The sequence below is a fragment of the Lontra canadensis genome, unplaced genomic scaffold, assembly GCF_010015895.1.
Source record: "Lontra canadensis isolate GAN:19392208 unplaced genomic scaffold, GSC_riverotter_1.0 scaffold193, whole genome shotgun sequence".
NCBI classification, from domain to species: domain Eukaryota; kingdom Metazoa; phylum Chordata; class Mammalia; order Carnivora; family Mustelidae; genus Lontra; species Lontra canadensis.
The window spans coordinates 1,425,238-1,452,349 of record NW_022631187.1 but is presented as its reverse complement, the minus strand read 5'-3'; the positions used below and the strand labels follow the sequence as shown (position 1 = coordinate 1,452,349).

General features: G+C 51.1%; 1 protein-coding gene across 1 annotated transcript; it reads left to right on the top strand.

Annotated features, from left to right (window-relative positions):
• Window positions 1–1,158: 1,158 nt before the first annotated feature.
• FAM155B (family with sequence similarity 155 member B) lies at window positions 1,159–27,112 on the top strand. Its single transcript, XM_032847758.1, has 3 exons — window positions 1,159–2,399; window positions 25,475–25,646; window positions 26,032–27,112. Exons 1-3 carry the CDS (start codon window positions 1,539–1,541, stop codon window positions 26,415–26,417), a joined length of 1,419 nt encoding a protein of 472 aa, XP_032703649.1. The 5' UTR covers window positions 1,159–1,538; the 3' UTR covers window positions 26,418–27,112.

The following is a 27,112-nucleotide window of genomic DNA, read 5'->3' as shown; positions in this document are numbered from 1 at the left end:
ACTAAGGGCAGAAACGACACCCTATCTCTACTACCCACCCTTAGCCCACCGTCTTGCCCCCTCCAGGGAGCTCTCTGAGCCCGGTCCTCTGCGGCAGCCGAACTGGGAGCTGTCCTTCAGCACCAGGGGCCGCCTTGGCCTCGGACAGGGCAGTGAGGGCGACTGCTGAGTTAGGACACGGGACTGGTCCGATCCGCAGCCGGCTCCAGCATCGCCTAGTCACGGGGACGGAGGAGGCGACCCAAGGAGGCAGCGAGACGCTAAGGAGAAGCCTCCTGCCACCAAGAATCAGCCTCAGAAGTCCCCTAGCCCTCAGGGAGGAGCGAGAGGCCGCCCTGGGGAGGGAGGCGGGCGCCCAAGTGGGCGGGGGAGGGAGAGCTCCGTGGCCTGGGACTCAGCGTGTGGCGTGTGCACGCGGGGAGCGGGCGGATGAACGGAGGCGCTGAAGTGAATGGAGTTGGGGGTGGACTGGAAACATCCCCAAACAGCACAGGCTGCGGCCGGCGGGGGCTGGTGGCGGGGGGGGGGGGGGGCGGCGGCGAGTCCTGAGGCGCAGGCGCAGTCGGGGCCCCAGTCCCGCTCCCTCCTCCTCTCAGTGCCTCTTTCTCCGCCCCGCTCCCCCCCAAACACACTCGCACACGGGCTTTCAAGGTGTTCTCCGCACAGCGGAAGATGGCGACAGACTGAGGGGGCATGGCCAGCGGGAGCCACGGGGCCGTGCGGCTCGGCGGCCGCCACAGCGGTGCTAACGGGAGACGGAAGCGAGAGGCGCACTAAGTGAAGCCCCGTGTCGCCGTCCGGCGCCTGTGGCGCCGCCGGGAGCCAGGTGGCCCGCCCGAGCCGGAACTCCGGGAGCAGCAGGCTCAGAGCCGGAGCGGAGCCGGCCCGGGACCGGCCCGGGCGAACGGCCAGAGCACGAGCGAAGCCCGAAGGGCCGGGCAGTGGGCCGACCGGCGGGCCTAGGAGGGCGCGAGCGAAGCAGGGAGCGGCGCGGAGCAGGCAGCAGGCGGGCGGGCTGACGGGCGGGCGGGAGCGGCGCGGCGCGGGGCGAGCGAGCGGAGCGCGGTGGCCGGGCCCGCACGGCGGCGCTGAGGGGCGCAGAGCTGCGCCGAGCCGAGACGGCCAGAACAGAGTGCGAGCCGGGCGGCCGCCGGCGCGGAGTGGACTGGCGCGGAGCGGAGGGCAGCTGAGGGGCCCGACACTATGAGGAGTGCGGCGCTGCCGCCGCAGCCGCCACCGCCCCAGTGCCCCGCACCGCCCCCCGCCGGGACGCCGGGCAGTGCCTAGCGGGCCGGGCGGCGGCGCCCCGGCTGCAAGAGAGGGAGCGCGGGAGGAGCGCGGGGACGGCAGGAGAGCACCACGCGACTCTGGCCTGAGCGGTGCCCCGGGGCCGGCCGGCCTGCCTCACCATGCAGCCACCGAGGTAGAGCCTGGACGGCGCTGAGGAGCGCGGAGCGGCGCGCAGCCCGCTCGCCCGCCGGTGACGGCCGTCCGGCCTCGCGCCTGCCTGATCTCTCCAGCCCGGACCCCCCCGAAATATGTTCAGGGGCGCTTGGATGTGGCCCGGGAAAGACGCCGCCGCGCTGACTATCTGCTGCTGCTGCTGCTGCTGGGCTCCCAGGCCGAGCGACAAACCTTGCGCTGACTCTGAGCGGGCGCAGCGATGGCGACTGTCCCTGGCGTCCCTGCTCTTCTTCACCGTGCTGCTCGCTGACCATCTGTGGCTGTGCGCGGGGGCCCGGCCCCGGGCCAGGGAGCTGAGCAGCGCCATGCGGCCGCCCTGGGGGACCGGCCGTGAGCGGCAGCCGATGCCTCCTCGCGCGGTGCTGCCCTTGCCGCCGCCGCCGCCCGGCGAGCCCAGCGCGTCCCCGGGCACCTGCGGCCCCCAATACAGCAACCTGACCAAAGCCACCCCCGCTGCCGGTCCCAGGCCGGACTGCGGTGGCGTCCCAGAGCCCACGGGGCTGGACGCAGCTTGCACCAAATTGCAATCTTTGCAGAGACTTTTTGAACCGACTACCCCGGCCCCCCCACTGCGGCCCCCTGACTCCCCTTCCCGTGCCCCGGCCGAGTTCCCCTCCGCCAAAAAAAACTTGCTCAAAGGCCACTTTCGGAACTTCACTCTCTCCTTTTGCGACACCTACACGGTCTGGGACTTGCTGCTGGGCATGGACCGCCCCGACAGCCTGGACTGCAGCCTGGACACCTTGCTGGGGGACCTGCTGGCCGTGGTGGCCAGCCCGGGCTCCGGGGCCTGGGAGGTGTGTAACAACTGTATCGAGGCGTACCAGCGGCTCGACCGACATGCTCAGGAAAAATATGACGAGTTCGACCTCGTGCTGCATAAATACTTACAGGCAGAAGAGTACTCAATCCGGTCCTGCACGAAAGGCTGTAAGGTAGGGACTGGCGTCCGCGGGCAAAGCATCTCCCTCGGCGGCGGGAGCGGTGGTGGTGGGACCCAGAGACAAAAGGAGGTCTCCCCCCACCCCTCTATACACCTCACCTCCTCCCATCACCCCCACCGTTTACAGTAGGGCACTATGAGTGCTACCTTGGGACCCTCCCCAGAGAGGGGTGCCTCAGAGATTCAGGTCAGTCAAACCACCTGGCCAACTTCTATCAACCCCGGGTTTTGGGCACCTTCGGACTGGGGCTTCCTGGTGCCCCGCCCCTGCACTAGGAGGGAGGGGTCACGGACAAAGGGGTGGAAAGAGGGATCTGGCAACCCCCAGCTTCCCTCCGCAGCCAGCCGGGCCCCTTCCTTTCCGAGGAGCCAGCATTGAAAGTCCTGGGTCTAGTGACTGGTGCAAGGGGAAGGCCGAAGGGGGGAAGGAAAAATATTTGGCAAACTAACCCTCACCCTTTGGCCCCTGCCAGTGGGTGAGAGGAGAGGCATTCCTGTTGGTGGGGCACTTAGCTCTGTTGACCTTATATGACCTGAGGTGGAGACCAGGGGTGCCTGTCTTCTCCCAAGGAGGGAACCTGCCAGCTCCTCTTCCCCAATAAAAGGAGCTGGGGAACAGGGCACAGTGGCTCGTGGGAGGGCCACTGGGGGTTGCTGCATTACAAAACTCCCAGTTCCTTCCCAGCACACTGGGGCACCAGTGGAGGGAAAGCTGGCTGTCTGGCTGCCGAGTACAGGCATCCAGAGGAGAGGGGAGGCCACTGCAGGATGGGCCTGCCTAGGGCAGAGCTGGGTATGGAGAAACTTCTTGACCCTCGGCAGGGTCATTCTGGACAATAGGTGCATGGCGACTGTAAACATTTGGGATGTGTTGCTACTGCTCTGCTTGCTCAGCTTGGCCCGGGTGGCCTGCCTTTGGGAGAAAAGAGAAACGCAAGGTCAAAGGGTCAAGTGCTGAGGAGACCAGGTGGGGTGGTGGCCTCACTCATCCTGGAGCTGGGGGCTGAGAGGCGGAGAGGGAGACAGTGACTCCTAGCCGAGCTTGTCTCCTTCTGAGGCCTTGGGGAGGGGCAGAAAGTGCCCCTTTCCAACTAACGTGCCCGCTGTGGACTTCTTCAGGGTGCCATGCTCCTGGTGAGCTCCTTAAGGATTTGGGCAGGGGGTTAGGGAGGGAAGGGGTAGCTCCTTGCTCCTGACTTCACTTTCTCATTCTCCTTTTTCCTGTTCTCGTAACCTAGCAGTCTCCCTCCCGCCTCCCTCAGCCTCAGCTGACTCACTGCCTCACTCACACTACCAAATGAGATATTCCACTTCTTAAAGGTGTACAGACGGATAGACAAACACACACTGCCATACACCACCACCGCCACCCCAGGCAAAGTCATGCAGGGATAGAGAGAGGTCGTCACACCCACAAACAGTGCCAGAGAGGCAGACACCCTGTCACACACACGCATTATCTCTCTCCGATGCCAGAGACACATAGGCAGGCGAGGCGGAAGAACTGTCACATGAAGAAGGACACATTTTGTCATAGAGAGAGACACACACACCCTCGATGTCAGTCACAGATACACACTCAGTGAGAACAGAGGGATGTGGTCCACGGCATACGTAATAAAGGATGTCGCTCTCTGTGGCCCTCCCTCCAGTCCCCGGGCCCTGATCATTTTCCTTCCCTTCGGCCACCAGGATGACTTGAGAGACCACACCACAACTTTCCCATGGGCTCCCCCCACCCCCGTTGTAGTTGGCTCCAGGCTCCATCCAATCCCACACTCAATAATAATCCCCTCTATTAATTATTTTTACCAAGTGCTTTGATGGAGGAGAAAGAGAAACTGATGTCTTGGATTCAGGAGGCCTCATCACCTCTACCACTTGTTAGTGGTGTGACCTTGGGCACATCACTTCACTTCCCTAAGCTTCCATTTCCTCATTTGTAACATGGGACCCATGATCCTGGCTCTGCCCACATCCTGAGTCTTCTGTGAGATATCAGTGGGAAGAGATAGCTGATAGCATTTTGCAGTAATAATATGACACCTGACGTTGACATTATGCTTAAGGTTGTAACCTCTGTCAGAGATCTGACGAGATCACAACTGCCCAGGGAGGGTGGCAATACCAGCGCTATTATCCCCATTTTACAGATGAGGAAACTGAGGTGCAGGGGGATCAAGCAGTTTGCCCTGAGGCCGCTGAGCCAATGAGCGGGAGTGCCAGGCTTCCAACCAGTGTGTTCTGCAGAGGAGCAGAGGCCTGCTTTTGCCGTAGCCTCCCATCAAGTTCCCCATGGCTAGGGCCCTCCCTGCTCTCCTTTGTCTCCTTGCCGCTGTTGCTGTCGCTGTCACTCGTTTGCTCTCCCTCTCAAGTGAACTCTGCCTGCTCTCTTGCTGCCAGCTGTGCTGGGAGAAGGGCAGTGCCTGCTTCCTCCTGGTGTCTCCCACTCCTCTCCTGCGCCCACCCCCTCTACCGAGGCCTAGACCCACAGGACTCTGGATTCCAGCTGTATTATGGGCACAGAGGGGAAAGGAAGCCCTGCTCTGCTCCTAGCTGCAGCCCCTCTCCCTTCACCCCACCTCTATCCCAGTACTCTTTGCCCGTTTCCATACCTGCCCCCAGGCTCCAAGCCCTTTCCTGTTTAGCCTCTACCCTAGAGGGGATCCCTTGGAGATGACACCTCATCCACAAAGCTTCCCCCCCACAACCGCCCCCCCACCCGGTGGAGAGCCCATAGCCCAGGCCAGGATGAGGAGTCTTCCTCTATTTCTGGAAACCAAGCTTGGAGTCTCTGCTCCAGGCCCAGGCGACCCCCAGCCCTGGGGCCCTGTCCTAAGTGTCTCAGTCAGATCTTTCCTGGGCAGCTCCAGAAACCCTGTTCTCTCCCTCAGCAGCATCTGTCCCTGTTTCGGCCATGCAGGGCCCCACGAATCATATACCTGTCCTCACTGCTGCCTGTGACACCTCCCAATTTAGTACCAGCTGCAACATTTCCTTAATGTGCGACTTACTTCCTCTCGCACAGCAGGGGATGTTAAGTTAGGCTGGCCAATGCCCATCCCCACCCTGGCCTCCTGCAACCCCAGGCACCCCAGCCCTTATCTCCCTGTGCACACAATCCCCAAGCCCTCACCTCCCCCTCCCCTTGGCCCTCCCTTCCAGCCCTGCCAGACAGCCACCTCACCCCCCAACACACACACAGCTCTCCATCCTCCCAGCCCGACTGCACCCCTGCCTGGTTCCCATCCCCTCTTCCCCCACCTCTGCCCCTCTCTGGCTCCAAATTTAGGACAGTGTGACTAGGGGAGTGGTGGAAATGAAAACAAAACACTGCCTACTTCTCTCATGGTTCTGATCCGAGAAGGGATAAAAGACCAAGAGAAGGACAGTTCGCTCTCTTACCGGCCATCAGGCCACAGAAGTAAAGGTTGATACCGAGAAAGGATGTGACAATTCTACTCTGTTCTAGACAGACCCGAACCCACATGGCAGACTGTCCATTTCATTCTGGATCTCACACTGAACAGGTGGGGAGGAGGCTGGAACCCAGGTTCTCCTGGACAGAGTGGAAGGAGCTGTTTCACCAGGAGAAGAGACGACTCAGGAAGGTGTGGTCTCTGACTTCAAACCGCAGGAGAGTTGTCATGGTGCAGAAGAAGCAGGTCCTGCTGAGCCCCATAGGGACTTAGTAGTTTGAAAGTCCTGGGGTCAGACCCAGCTCTTTTATCTATCCCTTGCTGTGTGACCTTGAGCTAGGTCCTTTGACTCTCTGAGCCTCACTTTGCTCATCTGTAAACTGGAGCTAATTCATCATACGAGCCCTGTGAGGTCATTATTACTGACAAGTCTACACAGGACCTAGGCCTGGCACATCGGAGTGGCTCAGTTAGCAGCTTTTTCCCTGCCAAAGAGGGAACAGACTGCCCTGGGAGGAAGTGAGCTCCTGCTCTCCGCAAACGCCTTGGTCTGACTCGGGCAGACCCTTGGAGGAAATGCTGTGGAAGCGACTCTCACTCCGGGTTATGGGAGGAGCTGGACAGGTGAACTCTGAGGACTGCTTCAGCGCAGCGTTTAGGCCCATGAGCAGAGCCTGCTCCCTGAACAGTGGCACTGGATGGGAGGGGGTGGTGAGGGGGCTGACACCTCCACACAGAGGAGGGGGGACTGCCAGCAGAGCCAGCGCCTTGCCTTCTGCCCGTACCCGTTGGGGCCTTGCTCTTCCTCCACTCCGGCTGGCAGCTGTTTCTGCCTCGCTGCCTTCCTTTCTCCTCCCACCTGCCACAGCCTTCCTGCCAAGCAGGACTCCTGGGCTAACACTGATGCTGAGAGCAGGCAGCTCAGGTCACTGGGCAAAGGGCAGATGCTCTAAGTTGGCAGTGGTCCCTGTTGTCACCCAAGCTCGCAGGCCAGGAGTTGAGCCCCACAGTTGGCCTCCTGACCCAGGGTTCTCAGGGGCAAAGAAGGTGCCCTGGGGCATGCTGGGGCTGGGGCAGGGGTGGGGGTGGGGAGGAAGTGGGAGGCTGTCAAGATGTGGCCACCTAGGAACCATGGCAAAGCCTCCCCTGGGGAGGAGCCTTTGAATCCACAGAATTTCATTGCCCAGGAATGTGAGCATTGGGCTTCTGGGACGTGACTGGCACAGAGAAGAGGCAATGTGTGTAGCTCAGCCAAGGACACAGTGGATTAAATGTGGGAGGGGAAAGTGACCTCATGCTGCCCATACCTCTCCAGACCACCTCACCCCCATCCTGACCCACCCCTACCCCCCATAGTCTTCCCAAATTTTAGCCCACGCCCAACACCTCCCATCCACATACCAGTGACCCCACAACATTTCCGATCTCTTCTTAGAAGATCCCCCTAGGCCTTCCCAAACCACACCCCACACCTCACTTTCTGATCCTCACCCCTACACTCCTCCAAGCCCCACTTCTCCCAACAGTTACCGCCAGCCCCTCGCCCCATCTCCCATCCCACCCCACTGCCCTCATCACCCATCTCTACCACACACCCCTCCCAACTTTCACCCCATGTCTTTCCATTCTTCTGGCCTCTCCCCAAGCCCCCCAACCCTGCACTGTACCTCTCGCCCTTGATAACCTCCATGTCCCCTCACCCTTTACATCTCTCACAACCCATTCACATTTTACCTCCCTTATCCCCATGCCTTCTCCTGCCTCCCCTTCCATCTTCTGGTCCCCTCTTCTGTCCCCTCCCTCCCTCCACCCCTTTTTCTGCTTTCTGCTGTTTCCCCTCCCTGCTCAGGGTAGACATGTGTATGTACGCCTGTACACACACTTAGACACAGACACTCACATGGACACACAGTCTTCTTCATGGCTACTTCCCATCCTTCCCACAGGCTGGTGCCTGACTACTATAGTCACCATAGCAACGGGAACCTCCAGGAAGGATACACTGGTATCTCCTGAAGGTGGGGGTGGGGGGAGCTAGGTGGAGGAAGGGAGCCCAGCAGCCTCCCACCTAGTCTCATGGTCTGGCTGGAAGAGTCTGCTGAACACAGTGGAGGCAGTGAAGATGGGGGTGAGGAAAGGGAAGACAGTGGGCGGGGCTGACAATAAAGGAGGGTCAGAGATCTCTGAACACCTCAAGAGCCCGAGAGGGTGCTTCTAAGTCCTATGGGGGCATGTCGTCTCCTCCCCAGGCTCTGGTACCTCATGGAAAGGGCACCCCCGCCCTTTCGTGTGTAGGTGGGGATGTATGTAGGAGGACATCTCAGGCTCAAGGGTGGGAGTTTGCCCTAGAAAATCTTCTCCCTCTGGGTGGTTCTTTTGTGTTCCCGCCCTCTGAGGCTGTTTACCTGCTTTGTGGCCGTGCAGACCTGATATCAGACCTGTCCCCCACCCCCGCCTTAGCTCACTCCTCGGCCACGTGCGGACTCCAGCTGCAGGTGTTTGTCTGGAAAGCCAGGGGCATCTGCTGAGGGGTCTAGACTAATACAGGCTGCCAGAAGCACCATGGTCCAATGCTGACCTGGGAGGTCTCAGGGGAATGGGTATGTTGTGCTCCTGCGGTTACAGGCACTTAGACCAGAGCGTATGTGGGTGGCCAGGAATGCCGGCTCAGACTTCTCTCCTTAGGCATGGAGGAGGTTCAGAAAAGCCTGAATTTTTGACACCTTGAGCCAGGGAGGTGCTTAGAGGGGAGTGCAAGGGCACAGGCGAGCTGCAGCTGGCCCCGGGGAGGGAAGGAGTTGCTACAGAGTGACAGGGGCTGCCAGGACCAAAGCTCTTGCTCAAATGGATCCTGGAGAAGGGAGCTGGAACTTGGGCCACAGGTCTCCGCACTAGAAGGCTAGGCAGATGGGCGCCAAAGAAGAAAGGGGGGAAAAAGGGAAAGGGGGAAAGAAAACTGCAAGCTTTTGAGGGCCTGCAAGATGACAGGGGCTTTCTTTGTGTCCATAGACTCACTTCAATCCAATCATCCCAGCAGGCAGCAACTATCATTATCCCCACTTTGCAAACGCAACAGCTGAGGCTCAGTGAGGGCAAGTGACCCACCCATGCCACATAGCCAAAAGGTGGGGGGACTGCAATACAAAATCAGGTCTGTCTGTTCTTTCACTGGAGCACACATATACAAAGAAAATGTTAATGATCTCCTCCAGCTGTCAGAAGCAGTGCCCAGCTGGCTACTGAAAGACTGGACTGCAAGGCCACCCTGACCTCAGAGGAGGTCCAACAAGGCCTCCTGGCAGCATGGGCCCCCCTGGAGTGGTTGAGGTGCAAAGTGGGGACCCACCAGCATCCTCTTTGTTCAGCACCCCAGTCTCTTGTCCTTGAGACCCAGTAATAGTCACTGGTATCCTCCTGGGAGAGTGAGAGAGGATGGGCACCAGGAAGGGAGGTGTTTGCTCCCTCCTCTTTCTGCAGGCTCTACACAAGAGATGGGAGGAGCTAGCATCCCCCTGCCTGTAGGGAAGGAACTGTACTATTGGAGGCCTCATCTGCTGGAAGGACCAACTAGAACAAGAGGGGAGGAGGTCCCCCTAGGCAGGCCTAGTGCAGGCCCGAGCCCCACCCAGCACCTGCTGGGAGAGCTGGTCATGGAAACGGTGAAACCTCGTCACCCCAGAGCATGCTGACACCTGTCCTGAGCTTTAGACACCCACTTTCCATGCCAATGTTTCGATGAGCCCTGGCCTGGGATGGCTAGGCTTCTCTTGGGAGTAGAAGGAAGTGCCAGCTCACCAAGTTCTGCCCGCCTGCTTGCCGAGGGACATGGCATGGTGGTGGACCTTCCCATTATTTCCTGCAAGTTTATTTGGTTATTCGGATAGCCTGGTGACCTAGCAGATCTGTGGGAGGCAAACGTGTCTGCTTAGTGTTCAACTCAACTAGAACTTCCAAACGACTCAGCCCTCCAGAATTGGAAAACACCCTTGTTTTCCAATTACAAAAAAAAAAAAAAAAAAGTCTTTGAGAAATTCTGGAAAATAGAAGTATAACAGGTAAAAAGGTCCCAGAGACACTCTTAATGTTATAGTGTATTTCCTTCTAATATGTCTTTTTGTGGCATGTGTAGAGACATACATTCTTTTAAAGATTTTATTTATTTCAGAAGGAGAGAAACAGAGTGAGAGTGGGGAAAAGGTAGAAGGAGAGAGAGGGAGAGAGAGAATCCCAAGCAGGCTCCCCACTGGGCACAGAGCCAGATGTGGAGCTCCATCCCAGGACCCCGAGACCACAACCTGAGCCAAAATCAAGAGTTAGATGCTAACCAACTGAGCCACCCAGGCACCCATATATATATATATATATCTTTGTAGTTTTTTCATTATAGTAAAATATACATAACATGAAATTTGCCATTTTAATCACTTTTCAGTATACAGTTCAGGGGCAATGTTGTATGATCACCACCACCATCCATTTCTAGAATGAATCCATTTCTGTACCCATTAAACAAAAAACATAAACTGCGTTCATTCATCCCTCCCCGAGCCCTGGTAACCTCTAGCCTTCCTTCTCTCTCTATGAATTTGACTCATCTAGGAACCTCATCTACGTGGAATCACACACTATTTGTCCTTTTGTGTCTGGCTTATTTCATTTAACATCACGTTTTCAGGGTTCATCCATGTTGTGACCTGTATCAGCACTTCCTTCCTTTTTAATGGTCGAATAATATTTTATTGTCTGGATATACCATATTTTGTTTCTCCATTCATCTCTATGGACATCTGGGTTATTTCCAACTTTGGGCAATTATGAATAAAGCTGCTCTGGACATTCATGGATGAGTTTTTGTGTGGACATATGCTTTCCTTTCCTTTTACCCTTTGTCTGTCGTGAATGATGTTGTTATGGGCTTTGAGATACAAGTATTGGTTCAGATCCTTGCTTTCAATTGTTTGAGGTACCTACCTAGATGTGGGCTTGCTGGATCACATGGTAATTCCACATGTAACTTTTGGAGGAAGCACTGAGCTGTTTTCCACAGCGGCTGTACCATTCTACTTTCTTTTTTTTTTTTTTTTTTAAGATTTTATTTATTTATTTGTCAGGGACAGAGGGAGAGAGAGCAAGCGAGCACAGGCAGACAGAGAGGCAGGCAGAGGCAGAGGGAGAAGCAGGCTCCCTGCCGAGCAAGGAGCCCGATGCGGGATTTGATCCCAAGACCCTGGGATCATGACCTGAGCCGAAGGCAGCCGCTTAACCAACTGAGCCACCCAGCCGTCCCACCATTCTACTTTCTTATCAGCCACACACAAGGGTTCTTAATTTCTCTGCATCCTTCCCAACACTTACTATCTTACAGGTTTTGATAAGAGCCACCCTAAGAGAGATGACTATCTATTTTTACATAGTTGAAATCATAGTTTTTTTTTACCCTGCTCTTTTTCAGTTATTGTTAAAGTTATACTGAGCATCTTTCCATGTAATTAAATATTCAAAAACATCAGTCTTGAGGAGTGTACAATATCCTATCACATGAATACAGTGCAATTCATTTAAGTCGTTCCCTACTGCGAGATATTTACTTTACTTCCAACTTCTACCATTAGAATTAATGCTGTGATGAATATCTTTGTTCATACATCTCTATCAGATCTATGATTCCTTTTTTTAATAAATACTATTTCAATGATATTTTTCTTATTTCTCTACTTCGCTGAGTTTCTCGAATCACAAAATAATGCATGCTCATGGTACCAAATCTAACAATACAGAGGTTTACAAAGAAAACATTAATAATCCTCCCAGTGCCACTGCCCTGAGGTCGCTGATGTTAACAATTTGGTGTGTATCCTTCTGCCCCTCTCTCTGAGCTTACATAAACATTTGCACACACAATGACTTTTTCTTTCCTTTGTTTTGCATACAAATGGGAGCATAAACATTAATTCCGCAGGATGAACATTTGGGACTCTTCTAACAGAATCAAAGAGTATTAACCTTTTCAAGGCTCTTGACATACAAATTTCTTCCTTACAAATTTCTTTCCACAAGGATTATTCTAGTGTATACCTTCACAGAAAGCATGAGGCTAATTTACCATCCTTTTCCACCATCGAGTATCTTATTTTTAAAGCTTTATCAATTTGGGGTTGAAAAATGGTATAGCATTGGCTTATAATTTGCATTCCTTAGGTCAAAAATTTGTTTTTCTTGTTTATAGGCCATTTGTATTGCCTGTTTTGTGAATTGTCTGTTGGTGTCTTGTGGTTTTTTATTGATTTTTATGTACTCTTTTATAGGTATTAATGATTTTAGCCTTTTTCTGATGCCAGTTGTGGCCGTTATTTTTCTCATTTGTTATTTCAATCTTAGAACTGAAAGGAAGGAATGGGAAAGAAAAGAACTATCCCAGACCCTTAATTCATGTCTGCCTTGTGAAGTGCAGAAATACATATTCCCATTTTACATAGGAGAAGACAGGTTCAGAGAGGTTAAATAACTAACCCAAGGTCATTCAGCTAGTAAGAGTTGCAGCTGGGATTTGAATCCAGGTCAAATCCAGGGATTTGATTGCCAGAAGGCGGTGGTACTGCCCAGTCTGTGCGAGAGCAATTAAACTATAAGTAAAGCTTTGTGCTGGTAGCTTTACATACGTAATTTGTAGAAAGGTAAGGATAGGTGCTTTTATTCTCTTCCATTTTGCAGGTGAGGAAAATGAAGATCAGGGAATTTAAGTCACTTGCTTGAGGTCCCATAACTGGTAAGAGCAGACCTGGGATTCGACCACAGGACGGAGTTTAAAGATGTTTGACCCCAGCACATGGGCTGCCTCCCTAGAGACCACCTTCTTGGATCCACACTGAGGCCCAGAGAGGGAGAGTCCTTTGCTCATAGCCGCATTAGCCACAGTTGCTCATTAGCCGCAACTTAGTGGCTGAGTCCCCCACTCCTTACAGGTGACTCTCCCATCTAGTCCTAGAAATTTCTCTCCAACTTGACCTGCAAGTCCATCAGAAAGATTTGTTTGAGTAACAAGCTAATTCCTTCCATGGTAATAGTGAAATGGAGAGACCGCCAAGGGGCGACAGGGCATGTAAGAGCTTGGGCACTGAAATCCAGGTAAATCTGGCTCTGAAATCTGTCTTCTCCATAAACTAGTTGTTGAGACCTTGAACATGTTCTTTCACTCTTTTGGAACCTCACTTTCTTCACATTCGAAATTAAGAAGTAGGGTCATTTTGATGCTTAAAGGACATACAGCATGCTAACCTCTTAAGACTACAGTACCTATGGGATGGAAAATGCTCACGAAATGGTAGCCACCATTACTGTTACTGGCTGTGTGGCCTTGGGCAAGTTACGTAAACTCTCTGGTCCTTCCTAATGTCATCCATAAATATGTCTCCACCTTGGGAGGTGGTTACAAGCATTCAATGAGTTAATAAATGTCAGTTGCTCAGAACAGAGCCTGGCATATAGCAAGCACTTAATAAATGGCAGCCAGTATTATTCTCACTTTAATCAGATGTGTTTCATCCAAATGACTGTTGAATACCCAATTGAGGTTGACAACACTGGGATGGACTGCTTAGGAGAAGGGAAAGGTAATTTGGGAGCAGGCGGTGACGTGTCTGCCGTGGGAGTGGGAGATCAGGAGCCAGAAGGCAACCGGTGTGACTCTAGTGAGTGAGGGCACAAAGACATGCTTGGGTAGGGGAAGAAAGAGGCAGAGATGGAAGGATTCCAAAGCCTTGATGCACCTCATCCCTAGAGACCAAGCATGGCTGACAGATTCTTTCATCAGGTCTCTGTTCTTCCCAGCCTCTCATCTGTCTATCAGGGTACTGCATTTGGAGAAGGAGGTAAGGCAGGGTCAGGGAGCTGGTTTCACAATGATCCCTGTGGAAGGCTAGAGATCGCTTTCTGGGCCTGGGCCCGGGCCCAGGGCTAGCAATGTGTGGCAGACAGCTGTGTCTGGGAGGGGGCAGTGGGACTTGATGCTGCACATGTCTGTGTGCAGCTCAAAGGAAGCTACGGCTGTCACTGTCTCACTGGCAACATTCCCGTGGTGGCCTGCACAGCCACTGGGCACAGAAGCCCCCAAAGCTCCTGTCCTCTCACATCATTTCCTCTCTCTGGCTATAGGACCACTCAAGTTCTGTTGGCTTGTTAAGCTGACCTGGCCCGAGCCCATGGCCCAGGCAGTGGGGATGGAGTCGATGATCCAGGACTGGGCTGTGCGGGGCCTGGGGCTTTAGGGCTGAGTCTGGTGAGGTTGGTCAGATTAAGTCTCAGACATTTTTGTTTTATCGTTTTGAAGGTTCATGGATGCAAGGAAGCATTTTTGTTTCATTTTCACTTTATCAAAGTATTGAGTATACATATGTATACTCACTCATCAGAGTCAAACCCTTGAAATTGTCTTTCCTTTTTCTTCTGATATTTATCTCCACATTTCTAATGGCATGCCAATACTACTGTTTCTTGATTTGTCCGTTTTAAATATCAGTGCATGTGTATGTGTGTGAATTTTATATATATACATATATATGTACACACATATACACACACAATACACACACACACACACATATATATAATTTAATGTCTTTCAAATGATAAATATAGATCTCAGTGCTTATATTTAAAACAGAAGCCTTCTGCTCAAACCCTGAGCCTCACTCTTCAGAGTTAAATATTTCCAAATCTCTTAGCTGTTTCTTCTGATATTTACCCCCGCATTTCAAAATGGCATGCCAATACTACAATATCTTGAGTTTTTTGTTTTAAATATCTATTGACTTTTGTTTTATTAGAGGAGAATTTAGGTCTCTTACTACCAGCAGCACAGTATGTGCACACATAATTCCCCTCCCTTCATATATCCAATATTGGCATATCACAATTTCTGATTTTATCAGGATTCCATTTTTACATTCTTAGGACTATAAACATTGTTCACAGCTGAGTCATGTAGAATACTGGATTACATTTCCTTCCTTAGTCAACTTGTTTTCCTGGAGTTAATATTTGCCTCATTTTGCTTAGTTCTATATGACTTTTTGCTAATACATGTCCAATTTCCCCATCAGAGCTGTAAAATTCAAGCAAACACAGAACATCACATAACCCATTACCTCTACCTTTTTATTGTAGGTCTCCACCTTACTCCAATCTGAGCTAGTTGTTGGAGGCTTCCTTTTCAAGTGCTCAGATTTCAAGTACTTAGCAAGCACCTTTTCTGTATACCTAGCTCCTTGTGAAACACTAAGGACAATGCAGATAAGTAAGATACAATTCCTGTCCTCAGGGAGCCTACAGTTTCCAGGATTTAATTTATACAGATGTCTTACTAGAAGGCTTGGGCTCCTTGCAGGGACTTTGATCCAGGCTGTGCCTTTGATCCCACTCTCCAGGTGGGCCTTATCTCTTTCCATCTCTCTCCACTGAATTACCAAACAAATACCAGGCAGTCCCCAGGAGAGCAAAGGTGGTCTCAGGCTACATTAACAGAAACAGAGCTTCCAGATCAGGAGGGCTGATACTTCTACTTGACTATGTTGAAAAACTATGTTTAGGAATTGGGTTCTGTTGCAAGGGACACAGAAAAATAGGAACTCATCTGAATATGAACAACCAAGATAGAAGAGAGAACTGGAAACCACATCCTATGAAATAATTGAAAAAAAAAATGGGAATGTTTGGCTCCTTAGAGGAGTAGTCTACACATTGCTATCTCCATTTTCTTTGCTTTACATTTGCTTTTAAATTGGCTACAGTCTGGTTTCTGCTGCCACTGCTCCACTGAAACCATTCTCACTGTGATGAGACTGCCAGCATGTTTCTAAGTCCTCATTTGCTGATCACTCCCTCTTCTTGGAAACTCTCTTCTCCCCTAATTTATAGAATGCTACTCTTTTCTGTTCTCCTCTCATCTTTTAGGCCACTCCCTCATCATCTTCATCAGATTCCTTTTCTCCACCTTTCCCTTAAACGTTAGTGTTTTCCAGGGATCCACTGTTGGTCCTTTTCTTTTTGTGCTCACTCTCCCTAGGCAATATCATCCACTTCTTGGCTTCCGCCCTTGCTTTATCGGTCAGGGTGAGCTAGGATATGCTGCGGCAACACACAATTGCTAATTATCTGAAGCTTATCACAACAAACAGTTATTTCTTGCTCACAAAACATGTCCAAAACAGGTCAGCAGGGAGCATCTGTTCATGATAGTCACCAAGAGACCCAGGCTAGTGGAGGGTCTGTTTCAACACTGCTTCCACGGTCAGCAGCAGAGGGAAGAGAATATGCCACATCATATGCCAACTCTTAAAGCTTCTCCTGAAAAGTGGTCCACATCACTTCAATTTACATTTCATTGGCCAAAGTAAGTCATAGGGTCATGCCTAACTTCAAAGCGTAGGGGGAAGTATACTCCTACCATGTTTCTAATGATTAACCCCATATCCCTTTGTGATTTATCTCTGGCCCAGACCTTCCTTCTGAGCTCAGACCATTATGTCCAACTGTCTTCTTGACATTTCTATCTAGCTGAGCCACATATACTTCAAAGTCAATATGGTAAAAAACAATTCATCTTTTTCACTCCCAAATCTACTCTACCTCCTGATTTCCTTCTATAATGAATGAAACTGCTATTCATCCTGCCACCCAAGCCAGAAACCTGGTAGTCATCCTGGACCCTTCCCTCTCCCTCATTCCTTACCTCCATAAGTTATCCTGTTGATCCTACCTCCTTGATGTTTCTTCTCACATCCGTGCCTTCTCTCCATTTCTTTTTTTTTTTTTCAAAGCCAATTCTCTCCATTTCGTAATTGTATGCTACTGCGTTAGTTGAGGTCCCCAACATCTCTCACTCAGATTATTGGAAATAGTTTCCCGTCACCCTACCTGTGGTCTTGATGCTTATACTCCACTATCCACACTTTCAGGCATAGCCTGAAAAGTTAGCCACAAAAGTGACATGTGATCTTTTAAAAAAGATGTTATTTAAAACCCATAAAAGGCTTGGGGTGCCTGGGTGGCTCAGTGGGTTAAGCCACTGCCTTCAGCTCAGGCCATGATCCCAGGGTCCTGGGATCGAGCCCATGTCGGGCTTTCTGCTAGGCAGGGAGCCTGCTTCCCCCCCACCCCCGCCTCCCTCTCTGCCTACTTGTGATCTCTGTCAGATAAATAAATAAAATCTTTTAAAAAATAAAATAAAACCCATAAAAAGCTTTCAATTGTCTATAAGATGAAGCCCACCTCCTCCTCAGCATCCAGAGTATATCATAATATGGGCAAGGCCTTCCTCTGCAACTGCATCTCCCATTACACTCCCCTTTGCAGCCTCTAACTAAGCTAAACTACCTACAGTGTCTGAACCCAGCACTATTTTACACATCCAGGCCTTTATACCTGCTGATTCCTTTGCTCGAAGTACACTTATTCCTGCCCTATTCTGCCTAGCAAACTTCTTCCAATTTTTTCCCAAGTCCCAACTCAAGCCTTCTCCTCATGGAGATGTTTTCCTATCCTCAGCGTTCAAAATACAGTTGATCACTCCTCCCTCTATGCTCGCACTGTATCAAGTACATACTATTTAGCACAGTGGCTTATAATGATTGATTCTCATGGTTGTCTCTCCTTCTTCTTGAAGATAGCAATCTTATCTTACTCATCTTTGTCATATGTATCCCCTCATTGCAGTGCCAGATATTCAGAAGATGTTCAGAAACTGATCCCTGCATGAACAAATGAATGGGAAGATCTGACTCAGGGAAGTTTGCAAATAACTGCAGGGCTATCCAGGGGGACGGAAGCTGACTGTAGATCTAGTAAGAGCCATGAGTAAAGCCACAGAAAGGCATTATCTCAGCTGGAAAGAAGGGAGAACTTCTTTAACTGCTAGAGTTGTCCAAAGATACGGGCTGCTCTAGGAGAGAGTAAATGCCCTCTGACAATAGCATTTGGTAGTGATGTTAGAGCGGAAATTCCAACAGCAGACAGGGAAGTGGAGTGGTGACTCTCACAGTCCCCTCCATTCCGGAGTGATCATGAACCTGCCTCCACTGCTCATCTGATTGATACGAATCAGCCAGGCTCCTTAAGAGCTACCCCTGCATTAGGAACACCACCTTTTCCACTGATTAGACTAACCCCTGGCCCAGGCCAGGCCCACAGGCCAGGCCCACCCGGCCACTGGCCTTTGAGCGGATGGCCTGGGAAGTTTGGAGGTGCAGGGTCCCTCTGGAACTGCACTGGCTTTAAGTTCTTACGCACCTCTCCAGCCATCTCCTCCAGGCCAGGCCACAGCACTTGAACCCATGATTGCTCATTCTCTGAAGCAGGAAAGCTGTTGGTTATTTTTATAGCCACTTAAGCAAGGCCGTATCATCCACCTGGATTTGCCCTGTAATGCCTCTAATCCCAGTCTGACTCTGCCTATCCCAATGAACTACGGCTACCTTCAGAGTTATGTCCATGATCTCTTTTCCCTGAATTGGAGACTGACTCTGACCTTACCCTGTCCTGATCCACTTCTTTGAAAGCCCAGAATCAGGAATAGGACCATGTGGTTCTTTTCGGACCATGCCCTAGGAGGTACCTCACAAAATTCTAGGTGTACCGATGGATGTGGTGCAAAGAGGCATGGGGTTAGTTGTCAGAGGATGCATTTTAATCCTGGCTTTGTAGCTGATTTCTTGCATGCCTCCAACTCGGCTAAACCAACACCTTTTTCTGGGCCTCAGTTTCCTCCTAGGTAAATTATGGGGGTGGGAGGTTACTTGTGTGCTGTGGACGGTGGGTTTCATCCGTGAGTCCAGCCCAGATTGTTGCTCTGCCTCCACAGGCTCTGCAGCTGTAGCTCCTGGCCAAGGGTCCCAGGAGTCCATTAAGAAAACAAGCAGCCATAAAGAGAAGGCCTGCAGGGAGGATTTTGGATGGGGAAACAGGCCCTAGGGACATTAGCAAGTTGGAATCCAAGAAGGAAACTGCTGACTTTCTGGCTGGCAAAAACAGAAGCTCTCCTCTCTGGATGGTTTTCCAGCTCTTAAACCAAGACGTCCAGGATGGCCTCCTCTTTCTAAACCCTCTGGCCCTGAATCTTGGCTTTGGGCACTGTGTGTGTATATACTCACCTGTGTGGATTCACACAGCATTGTGGGGGCCAGGAGAAGTCAGTCACTTCTTTCCAAAGGAGCATAGGGGTGAGGATGCCCTGGCCAGGGCTGCAAACCAGGAAGGGGGAAGGTAAGCCTTTCTCAGTTCTCCTGGTCCTCTCTAAACTGGCAGCTACAGAGCCCAGAAGGGTTTCGCATCTTTTCCCGCTCCCATTTCAAGAGTGGCTTAGCAGCCCAGTTGGGAGGAGGGGTGGGATAGCCTTCCCAGCTTCCTTTTTGGGTTAATTGGTGTTCCCTCTAGTTACTCCCTGCTTCCTTCCCCTCCCAGTTCCCATAGCAACTCGGCTGCAGCAGCCAGAACTTGATTGAGCCCAGTGGTGGCCCGGCTGAGGGGGGAAAGGGGGTTCTGTAGGAAAAGGAGGGCACTGCTGGGTCAAGTCTTCCAACCCCACCCATCCTCTGCCACTGCCTGGAAGCTCCAGGATGGTTAAGCTTAGAGGACAGCACATGATGCGGAAGGCTTTTCGGCCGAGGCTAGAGTTTGAAGAGCCTGAAAGCCCAGAGCCAGCCTGGTTCTCAGCTGTCCTCCCCCACGCATGCCTTTGTTTGCCCTGTCCCTGAATGTGGAATTCACAGTCATCGGTAAGATTGTCTGGTAAGAAGAATCATGGACTGAAAGCCAAGACACCAGGTTTCAAGTTTCTCCCTCTGTCACTATTTTATGTGACTACGGACAAGTCATTTCCCCTTTTCTGGGCCTCGGTTTCCTCATCTATCAAATGCAACTAGAGGGGCTAATCTGATAGTTCTCTGCGTATTATAATTACCTAGGGTGTTTTGAAAAACTACGTAAGTGTGGGTCCCACCCACAAAGAATCTGACTTTGCTGGTCTAGAGTGCATTTTTTTAAAGACTAATATGCAGCCAGAGTTGAGAGACTAGAGCAAGAGATCTCCAAGTGTCTCCCAATGGACTGTTGTCCTGTTTCGAGACATTTCTTCCTTTTCCCTGCAATGTCCCACCTCCAGCAGGCCCCACAGCTTCCTTAACCCTGGCTCTCCTAGCTCTTCCCTGTCCTTACCGTTGAGTATTCAGGCCACCCCCTGTGACTGTCCAAATAGGCCGGTGCGCTCTGGCTCAGTCCTCATACTGATCAGTCGGGGCAAGCTACTTAGGCTCGATAAGGGAAAAGGGACGCAGAAACTAAGGTAGGTTTGCTGCCCAGATGGTAGACCCGAGAGACAGACTTTTCACTTGAGAAGGACCCTAGGCCATCTCCAAAGCAGGTGAGCCACAGCAGTGGCCCCAGCTGGCCCTCTATGAGGCCAAGAAATTGGATTACCTCTCAACCCCTTTTTGCTCTTCCTCCATTCCCCTCATTAGCTCATTGCCTGTTCCTGCCTAACCACCCACAGACATAGTGTCCTCCTCAGGCAATCTGTCACCCACTTATTGTCATGGTGACCCAGACTAGGGGGTATGGGGCTTGAGGGAGGGTCTGGTAATTAAGGAAAAAGGCCACACTCCTACTGTAACACCCCCCCACCGCCGCTGCCAACCCCTTCCTCCCTCTCTCTCTCTCCCTCTTTCCCAGCATACAGGTGAGTGCCCAGCCACCATCCCCTGTTCTTAGGCCAATCACAGTTACCTGGGAGGAGGACTACAACTCCAGCTGGTCCTTCTCTCATAGGAGCAGGAATATTGAAATGGAAGGGCCCAGGGAGAATCCTACAGGGAACCCTGAACCCAATCAGTGGAAGAGGGAGCGATTCCACACACTTGGAGTGAGGACCGAGGAGGATCCTGGGTCCAGGCTGCTGAGATTGGGGCAAGGCCTGTGGACAAAGCCTCACCTTGGCACTCTGGGTTCCAAAAGATGGAGGGGATTCTCTGAGGCACTGGGATTCTTAGCTCTAGGCATCTTCTTTTCTTTCTTGCCTTGCTTTTATTTCTTCTACCTTCCTTCTGCTCTCTTATCCATCTTCTCATCCCTACTTTTTTATATCCCCATCTTCCTCACCCATTTTAATTCCCCTGCTCACTCTTAACCTCAACTTTGTGACTTCTTCGTGCCCCTCCTCTTCACAAACCCCTTCTTACACCCTCTGGTGTCCCCACCCTCTTATCCTCCTTCTCTTCCTAATCCTTCATTTTCTCCCACCCTCACTGCATCCCTATACCTACCTCCCTTACCCTCTATCTCTTATCCCTCTGCTCTTTCTCTTCAGGTCTACCCCCATCACCACCATTTCCTATTCTCCAACTCCCTACTCTTTCTCACTCTCTCTTTCTTACACACTCCTCCTTCATACCCTCTTACCCCACTGCCACTCTCTTCTACCCCTTAGGCTCTGTCCTACCAGTTCACCTCTCTCTCACCCTGCCTCTTACCCTCACTTGATCTCTTACACTCGCCTTCCTTTGCACATACCTTTTATCCCAACAATTTCACTTTTAAGAGCTTATATAAACAAAATTCAACACAAGTGTACAAGAGACATATATATGAAGATAGTCACCAAAGCATTGTTTATAATAGTGAGAACTTGGAAATAACTGAAATGTCCACCCACAAGAGATTGGTACTCTTCCCACCCCATTCATACAAAACTCTGTTCTTTTAGCATGCCATGAATTTACTTACCTCTAAACTTTCTTCACCTCAGCCTGGAATGCCCTTTGGTCTCATCTAAAATCCCATCTAAAATCCTACTTAAATCCCTTCTAAAATCCTACTCTGAATTCTAGCTCAATTGTTATCTTCTTGCCAAAATCTTCCCCAGCTTTTCTATTTGCTTCCCTTCAATGGCCCGTGGTTTACCTCTCCTACAGTATAGATCACATGCCGTAGATTCAAATTAGATGCATCTACCTATGAAACTGGAATTTCTCCTAGAGTAGGGATTGGTTCTCATTTGCGTGTCCTGTTCATTCAATCAACAGACTTTTTTTATGTATATTGTGCAGAGTACACAACGGTCAATAAGACAAACCCTGTCTGCTCTCATGCATCGTGCATTTTAGTGAGGCTGACTGAGAAAACCCAAATGAAGATGCGGACAAAGTCGTGCTTGTGGTGAAGAAACACTTAAGAAAAAGAGGGAGTAATGAGAAGGCATCCTCTAAATAGAGGGGTCAGGAAGACCATCTCTGAGGACTTGACCTGTGAACCAGGTCTGAAAGATGAGAAGAACCTAGCCATGCAAAAAGGCCAGGGCGGGGTGTGGAGAGCATTCCAAGCCAAAAGAACAGTATGAGCCAAGGTCCTGTGGTAGGAAGAAGTAGGGTATGTTCAAGGAAAAGAAAGAAAACCTATGTGTGTACATGTGGAGCATGATGAATTTGAGGGAGAGATAGGAAATGAGCTTGGAGAGACAGATGGAAGCCAAGTTATGCAGGGGCTTGAAGTTCATGGTCAGAAGGTTTGGGTTATATTCTACATGCATTGAAGGGTTTGAAACAAGGGAGTAATAGGATCTGGTTGTGTTTGAAGATCACTGTTACTCCTGTATGAACAGCGGATTGGAAAAATGAAGAGTAAGAGGCAGGGAGGCCAAATGAGAGACTCTTGTACAGTTGACAGTAGGGGCCTGCACAAAGTTGTGGAAATGGAGTAAGAATTGGCAAGCCTCACTGACGGACTGCATGCAGGGATGCACAGAAAGAGAGGAATAAAGGCTGACGCCTAGGTTTCTGGCTTGAATACCTGGGTAGCTGGCCATGGCACTTCATTGAAATGGTCCAAACTTGGAAATGAGGGCAGATTTGGAGTAAAAAAAAAAAAAATGAAGACCTTCATTGTAAGATTTAGAGCATGTTAAATGTGAGATGTCGGTGAGCTGTCAAAGCACCAAGCAACACTCTGTTCCTCAGGGGGTGGATTTGCACTACAACCCACTATACCACCCACCACCACCACCCGTCACCACCCCCTGCTTTGGAAAAGGCTTCTGGGGGGATGCATTGTGAAAGTTCCTGTTCATGGTGAAGTTATTTGTATTTTACTGAAAGTGTTTAAAGTCAGCATAGGAAGCTCTGACCATGTGGTTCTTGATGTGATGGAAAGGCTTCCGGCAGCACCATGACCGGGACTTTTGTTCGAAATACAGATTCCCAAGCCCACCTCAGTCCTCTTGAAGCTAATCTATTTAACAAGCGCCCCAGGGGATTCTGAGGCCTATGGAAATCTAAGTACCTTTGCTGTGAGTAGCAACAATGACAAGGTGCCCCTGAAGATATGAGGAGGCTGGGGGCAAGGCTAGCCCCATACAGGAGTTGCCTGGGCATCCTGTTGATGTGCTGTGTGGCAGGTCTGGGGCGGGGCCTGAGATCCCACGCTTCTCACAAACTCCTAGGTGATGCTGAGGCTGATGATCCACATCCACACTTTCAATAGCAAAGAGCTAGCTCAGTGGTTCCCAGTGGGGGATGATTCTGACCCCCTCCCCGACCCAGGGACATTTGACAATGGCCAGAGACATTTTTTGGTTGTCACAAAAATGGGAGGGGCGTAGGACTGGCAACTACTGGGTGGAGTCAAGAAATGTCGCTCAAGGGGTGCCCGGGTGGCTCCGTCGTTAAGCGTCTGTCTTCGGTTCAGGTCATGGTTCCAGGGCCTGGGATATAGTCCTGCGTCAGGCTCCCTGCTCAGTAGGAAGCCTGCTTCTCTCTCTCTCCCACTCCCCCTGCTTGTGTTCCCTCTCTCGCTATCTCTCTCTCTGTTAAATAAATAAATAAAATCTTTTTAAAAAATGTCACTCAGTATCTTATAATGCACAAGAGAGTTGCCAGTACAAAGGATCCAGTCCATGGATATTTACCCAAAGAAAATAAAAACACTAAATCAAAAAAATATATGCACCCCTATGTTTATAGCAGCATTATTTACAATACCCAAGATATGGAAGCAACCCAAGTGTCTATTGATAGATAAATGGATAAAGAAGATACGGGGTGTGTGTGTCTATGTGTGTGTGTGTGCGTGTGTAATGGAATATAACAGAATGGAAATAAAAGTCATAAAAAGAATGGGATTGTGCCATTTGAGACAACATGGACCCAGAGGGTATTGTGTTAAGTGAAATAAGTCACACTGAGAAAGGCAAATACATATGCTTTCACTTATATGTGGAATCTGAAAAAGCAAAACAAATGAAAAAGAAACAAAGCAGAATCAGACCTAGAAATACAGGGAACAAACTGAAGGTCGCCAGAAGGGGAGAGGATGGAGAGATGGGCAAAATGAGTGAAGGGAACTAGGAGATACAGGCTTCCAGTGACGGGACAAATAAGTCACAGGAGTAAAAGGCACAGCACAGGGATTAAAGTGAATGGTATTATCGTGTTGTATGGTGGCAGGTGGTAGCTACACTCGTGGGGACTCTAGCATAGAGTTGTTGAATCACTATGTTGCACACCTGAAACTGTAACATTGTATGTCAACTGTATTTCAATTTAATTAATTAATTAGTTGATTTTAAAAACTTTGTTTTAAGATTTTATTTATTTGAGAGAGAGAGAGAGAGAGAGAGCATGAGCAGGAAGGAAAGGCAGAGGGAGGAGAAGCAGGCTCCTTGCTGAGCAGGGAGCCGGTTGTGGGGCTTGATCCCTGGATCATGACCTGAGCCTAAGGCAAACGCTTAACTGACCGAGCCACCCACACACCCCTTTAAAATTAAAAAAAAATTATTTATTTAGTTCAAAATGTCAGCTGGGGTTACTGTGGAGAAAGTCTGGGCTTGATGATAACCAAAGAGTACAGAGCGGGGAACCTCAGCGAGGACCCAGGGCCTGGTCGGAGTGGGCTATATGAGGAAAAGCAAGTATACTGAGAAGTGAAACTGCAAAGGAGCGTTTGCAAACGAAACGTGCCATCTGCCCCACACCATGGCTGAAGCCAACAGGACAGAGCATGGATTCAGTAGAGCTTGAAAACACATGTGGTGCCTAGTTAAGGCAGATTCCTGTTTTCATTAAAACTAACCCTTCACGTTGGTATTGCACTTCAGAGTTTACAAAAACATTTTCACATGTGTCTTATCTGATCCACGTAACACCCTAATGAGGGAGGGCAGGGATTATTCCTTCCACCGCTTTCTTCAATTTAGAAACTTTACACCATCAGCTGAAGAAGTGTTTGCTGAATGGAACAGAACTGAAGTTTACCTCGTTGTAAGTGACTCTGGACAAGTCAGGATACCTCCTGGGGTCAACGAAACCAGTAGGGTTGGATGGGATGATCCGTAAAACCCCTTCCAGCTCTGACATAGGAGTAGTTTTGTGATTTTACCAGTGAAAAGAAAACATAAGCCTTGGAGGACTGCAGGTGAGGGGCCTTAGGACTTGGGGCTATGAGATGGGAGATTTTAGAGGAGGATTAGCGGTCTTTGACCCCCACCCTTCTTCTCCCCCACCCCCTGGATCCTGGTGTTGGTGGGTGGGCAAATACACCCCCTCCTTCATCCCCGTCTTTTGAGGAAGAAAGGGGCTGGCACCTGGGCTGACGCTCTTTCCTCTCCCCTTAGGCTGTCTACAAGGCCTGGCTGTGCTCCGAATACTTCAGCGTGACCCAGCAGGAATGCCAGCGCTGGGTGCCCTGTAAGCAGTACTGTCTGGAAGTGCAGACCCGGTGCCCCTTTATACTCCCCGACAATGAGGAAATGGTGTACGGAGGGCTTCCTGGCTTTATCTGTACAGGTAAAGGCAGAGCGTCGATGACGAGGAGGGAGGAGGCTGGGGGCCCAGGGAAGACACCAGGTTGGGGGCGTGGGAGCAGGGAGGACGACAGGGGAGTCAGATTAGAAGAAGCCTAGTGCCTTGAAGAGTGGGCAGCAAGGTCCCCAGGTTCAGACAGGGCCGAGCAGAGCAGGGGCAAAGAGCACACGGGCCATCTCTCTCCGCAACTTGCCCGAGAAACTGGGATCCCTGGGAGAGAAGTATCCAGAAAGGGAAGTCGCCAAGGGACGGGGGAAAGGAGTCTGGGCCAGGGCTACCAGTGCAGTCACAGCTTTGAAAAATCTCCTCTCTAGGAAAGCCACCTGTCCCTTTAGCACGCCACCACACCTTCCTTATCCATTGGCAGGGTTGCTGGATACTTCGCCAAAGCGGCCGGAAACCAAGTGCTGTGACGTGCAGTGGGTCTCCTGTGAGTCGGAGAAGAAGAAGTTCAAGGAGACTGAGGCCCCCAAAACCCACCACCAGCAATTCCACCACTCCTATTTCCACCACTACCACCAACAGTACCACCATTTCCACCCCCGCCATGACCCCCCTGGCCACATCAGCCACAAGCCCTCCCTGCTGCCGGTCTCCGGGGGCTCCCGCCTCAGCCCCAGCAGGATCCGGCTCTATGTCCTTGTTCTCATGCTCCTCCATACCATGGTGTCCTTCTCCAGCAGCCAGGGCGGTGGAGGACTGGGGCTGGAGGCACTGCCGGCCCTAGATGAGGGCCTGACTCGGGAAGAGTGACAGCAGGAAGGGAGGACAGACCTCCACCGCACACTGACATCAGCTCCATCCCCCCAGGGGGAGGGGGAGGGGCTCCTCCCATGGGAGGTATAGGACCAGGTGGGGGGCGGGGGGAAATGGGGGGCCACACATCACCCCCAACGTACCCCCACCCCAAAAGCAGCTCCAGCAATAGGGCCAGAGGGCCCCAGGGAACTGCAAAACTCATCCAGGAGAACAAGGCAAGAGCAGCAGGTGCCTCCCCCTCAGGTCCCGATCTATGGGGCTTAGCAAAAAAAGGGGGGGAGTGGGGGCTGGACATATCCACTCCTGCTGAGAGCCCTGACCCTAGGGAAGGAGGCTGCTCAACAAGCCTTGGCCCTGCAGGGAATGTTGGGGGGCACAGAGGGGAGAAGCTCTTTCCCCCCTCCTCATTCCTTTTGTTGCCACGATCCTTAATTCCCTCCTGCCCATACCCCTATAGGCAATGGCAGACGGTGCAGTGGCCCTTCTCCTACTCCAGTGCACCTTGCCCCATGTGGGGCCACCACAGGCAAGTGCCAGGCTGGGAGGTGAGGTGCATACAGTCATGGCTAGGTCAGGGCCCCAGTTAAGCTGTGCCCTGCCACCCTAGGCAATGAGGGGTAGGAATGGGGTACAGAATGAGTGCTGAGAGAGAGTGGAGATAGGGAAGAAGGAGAAGAGAGGAGGGAAGA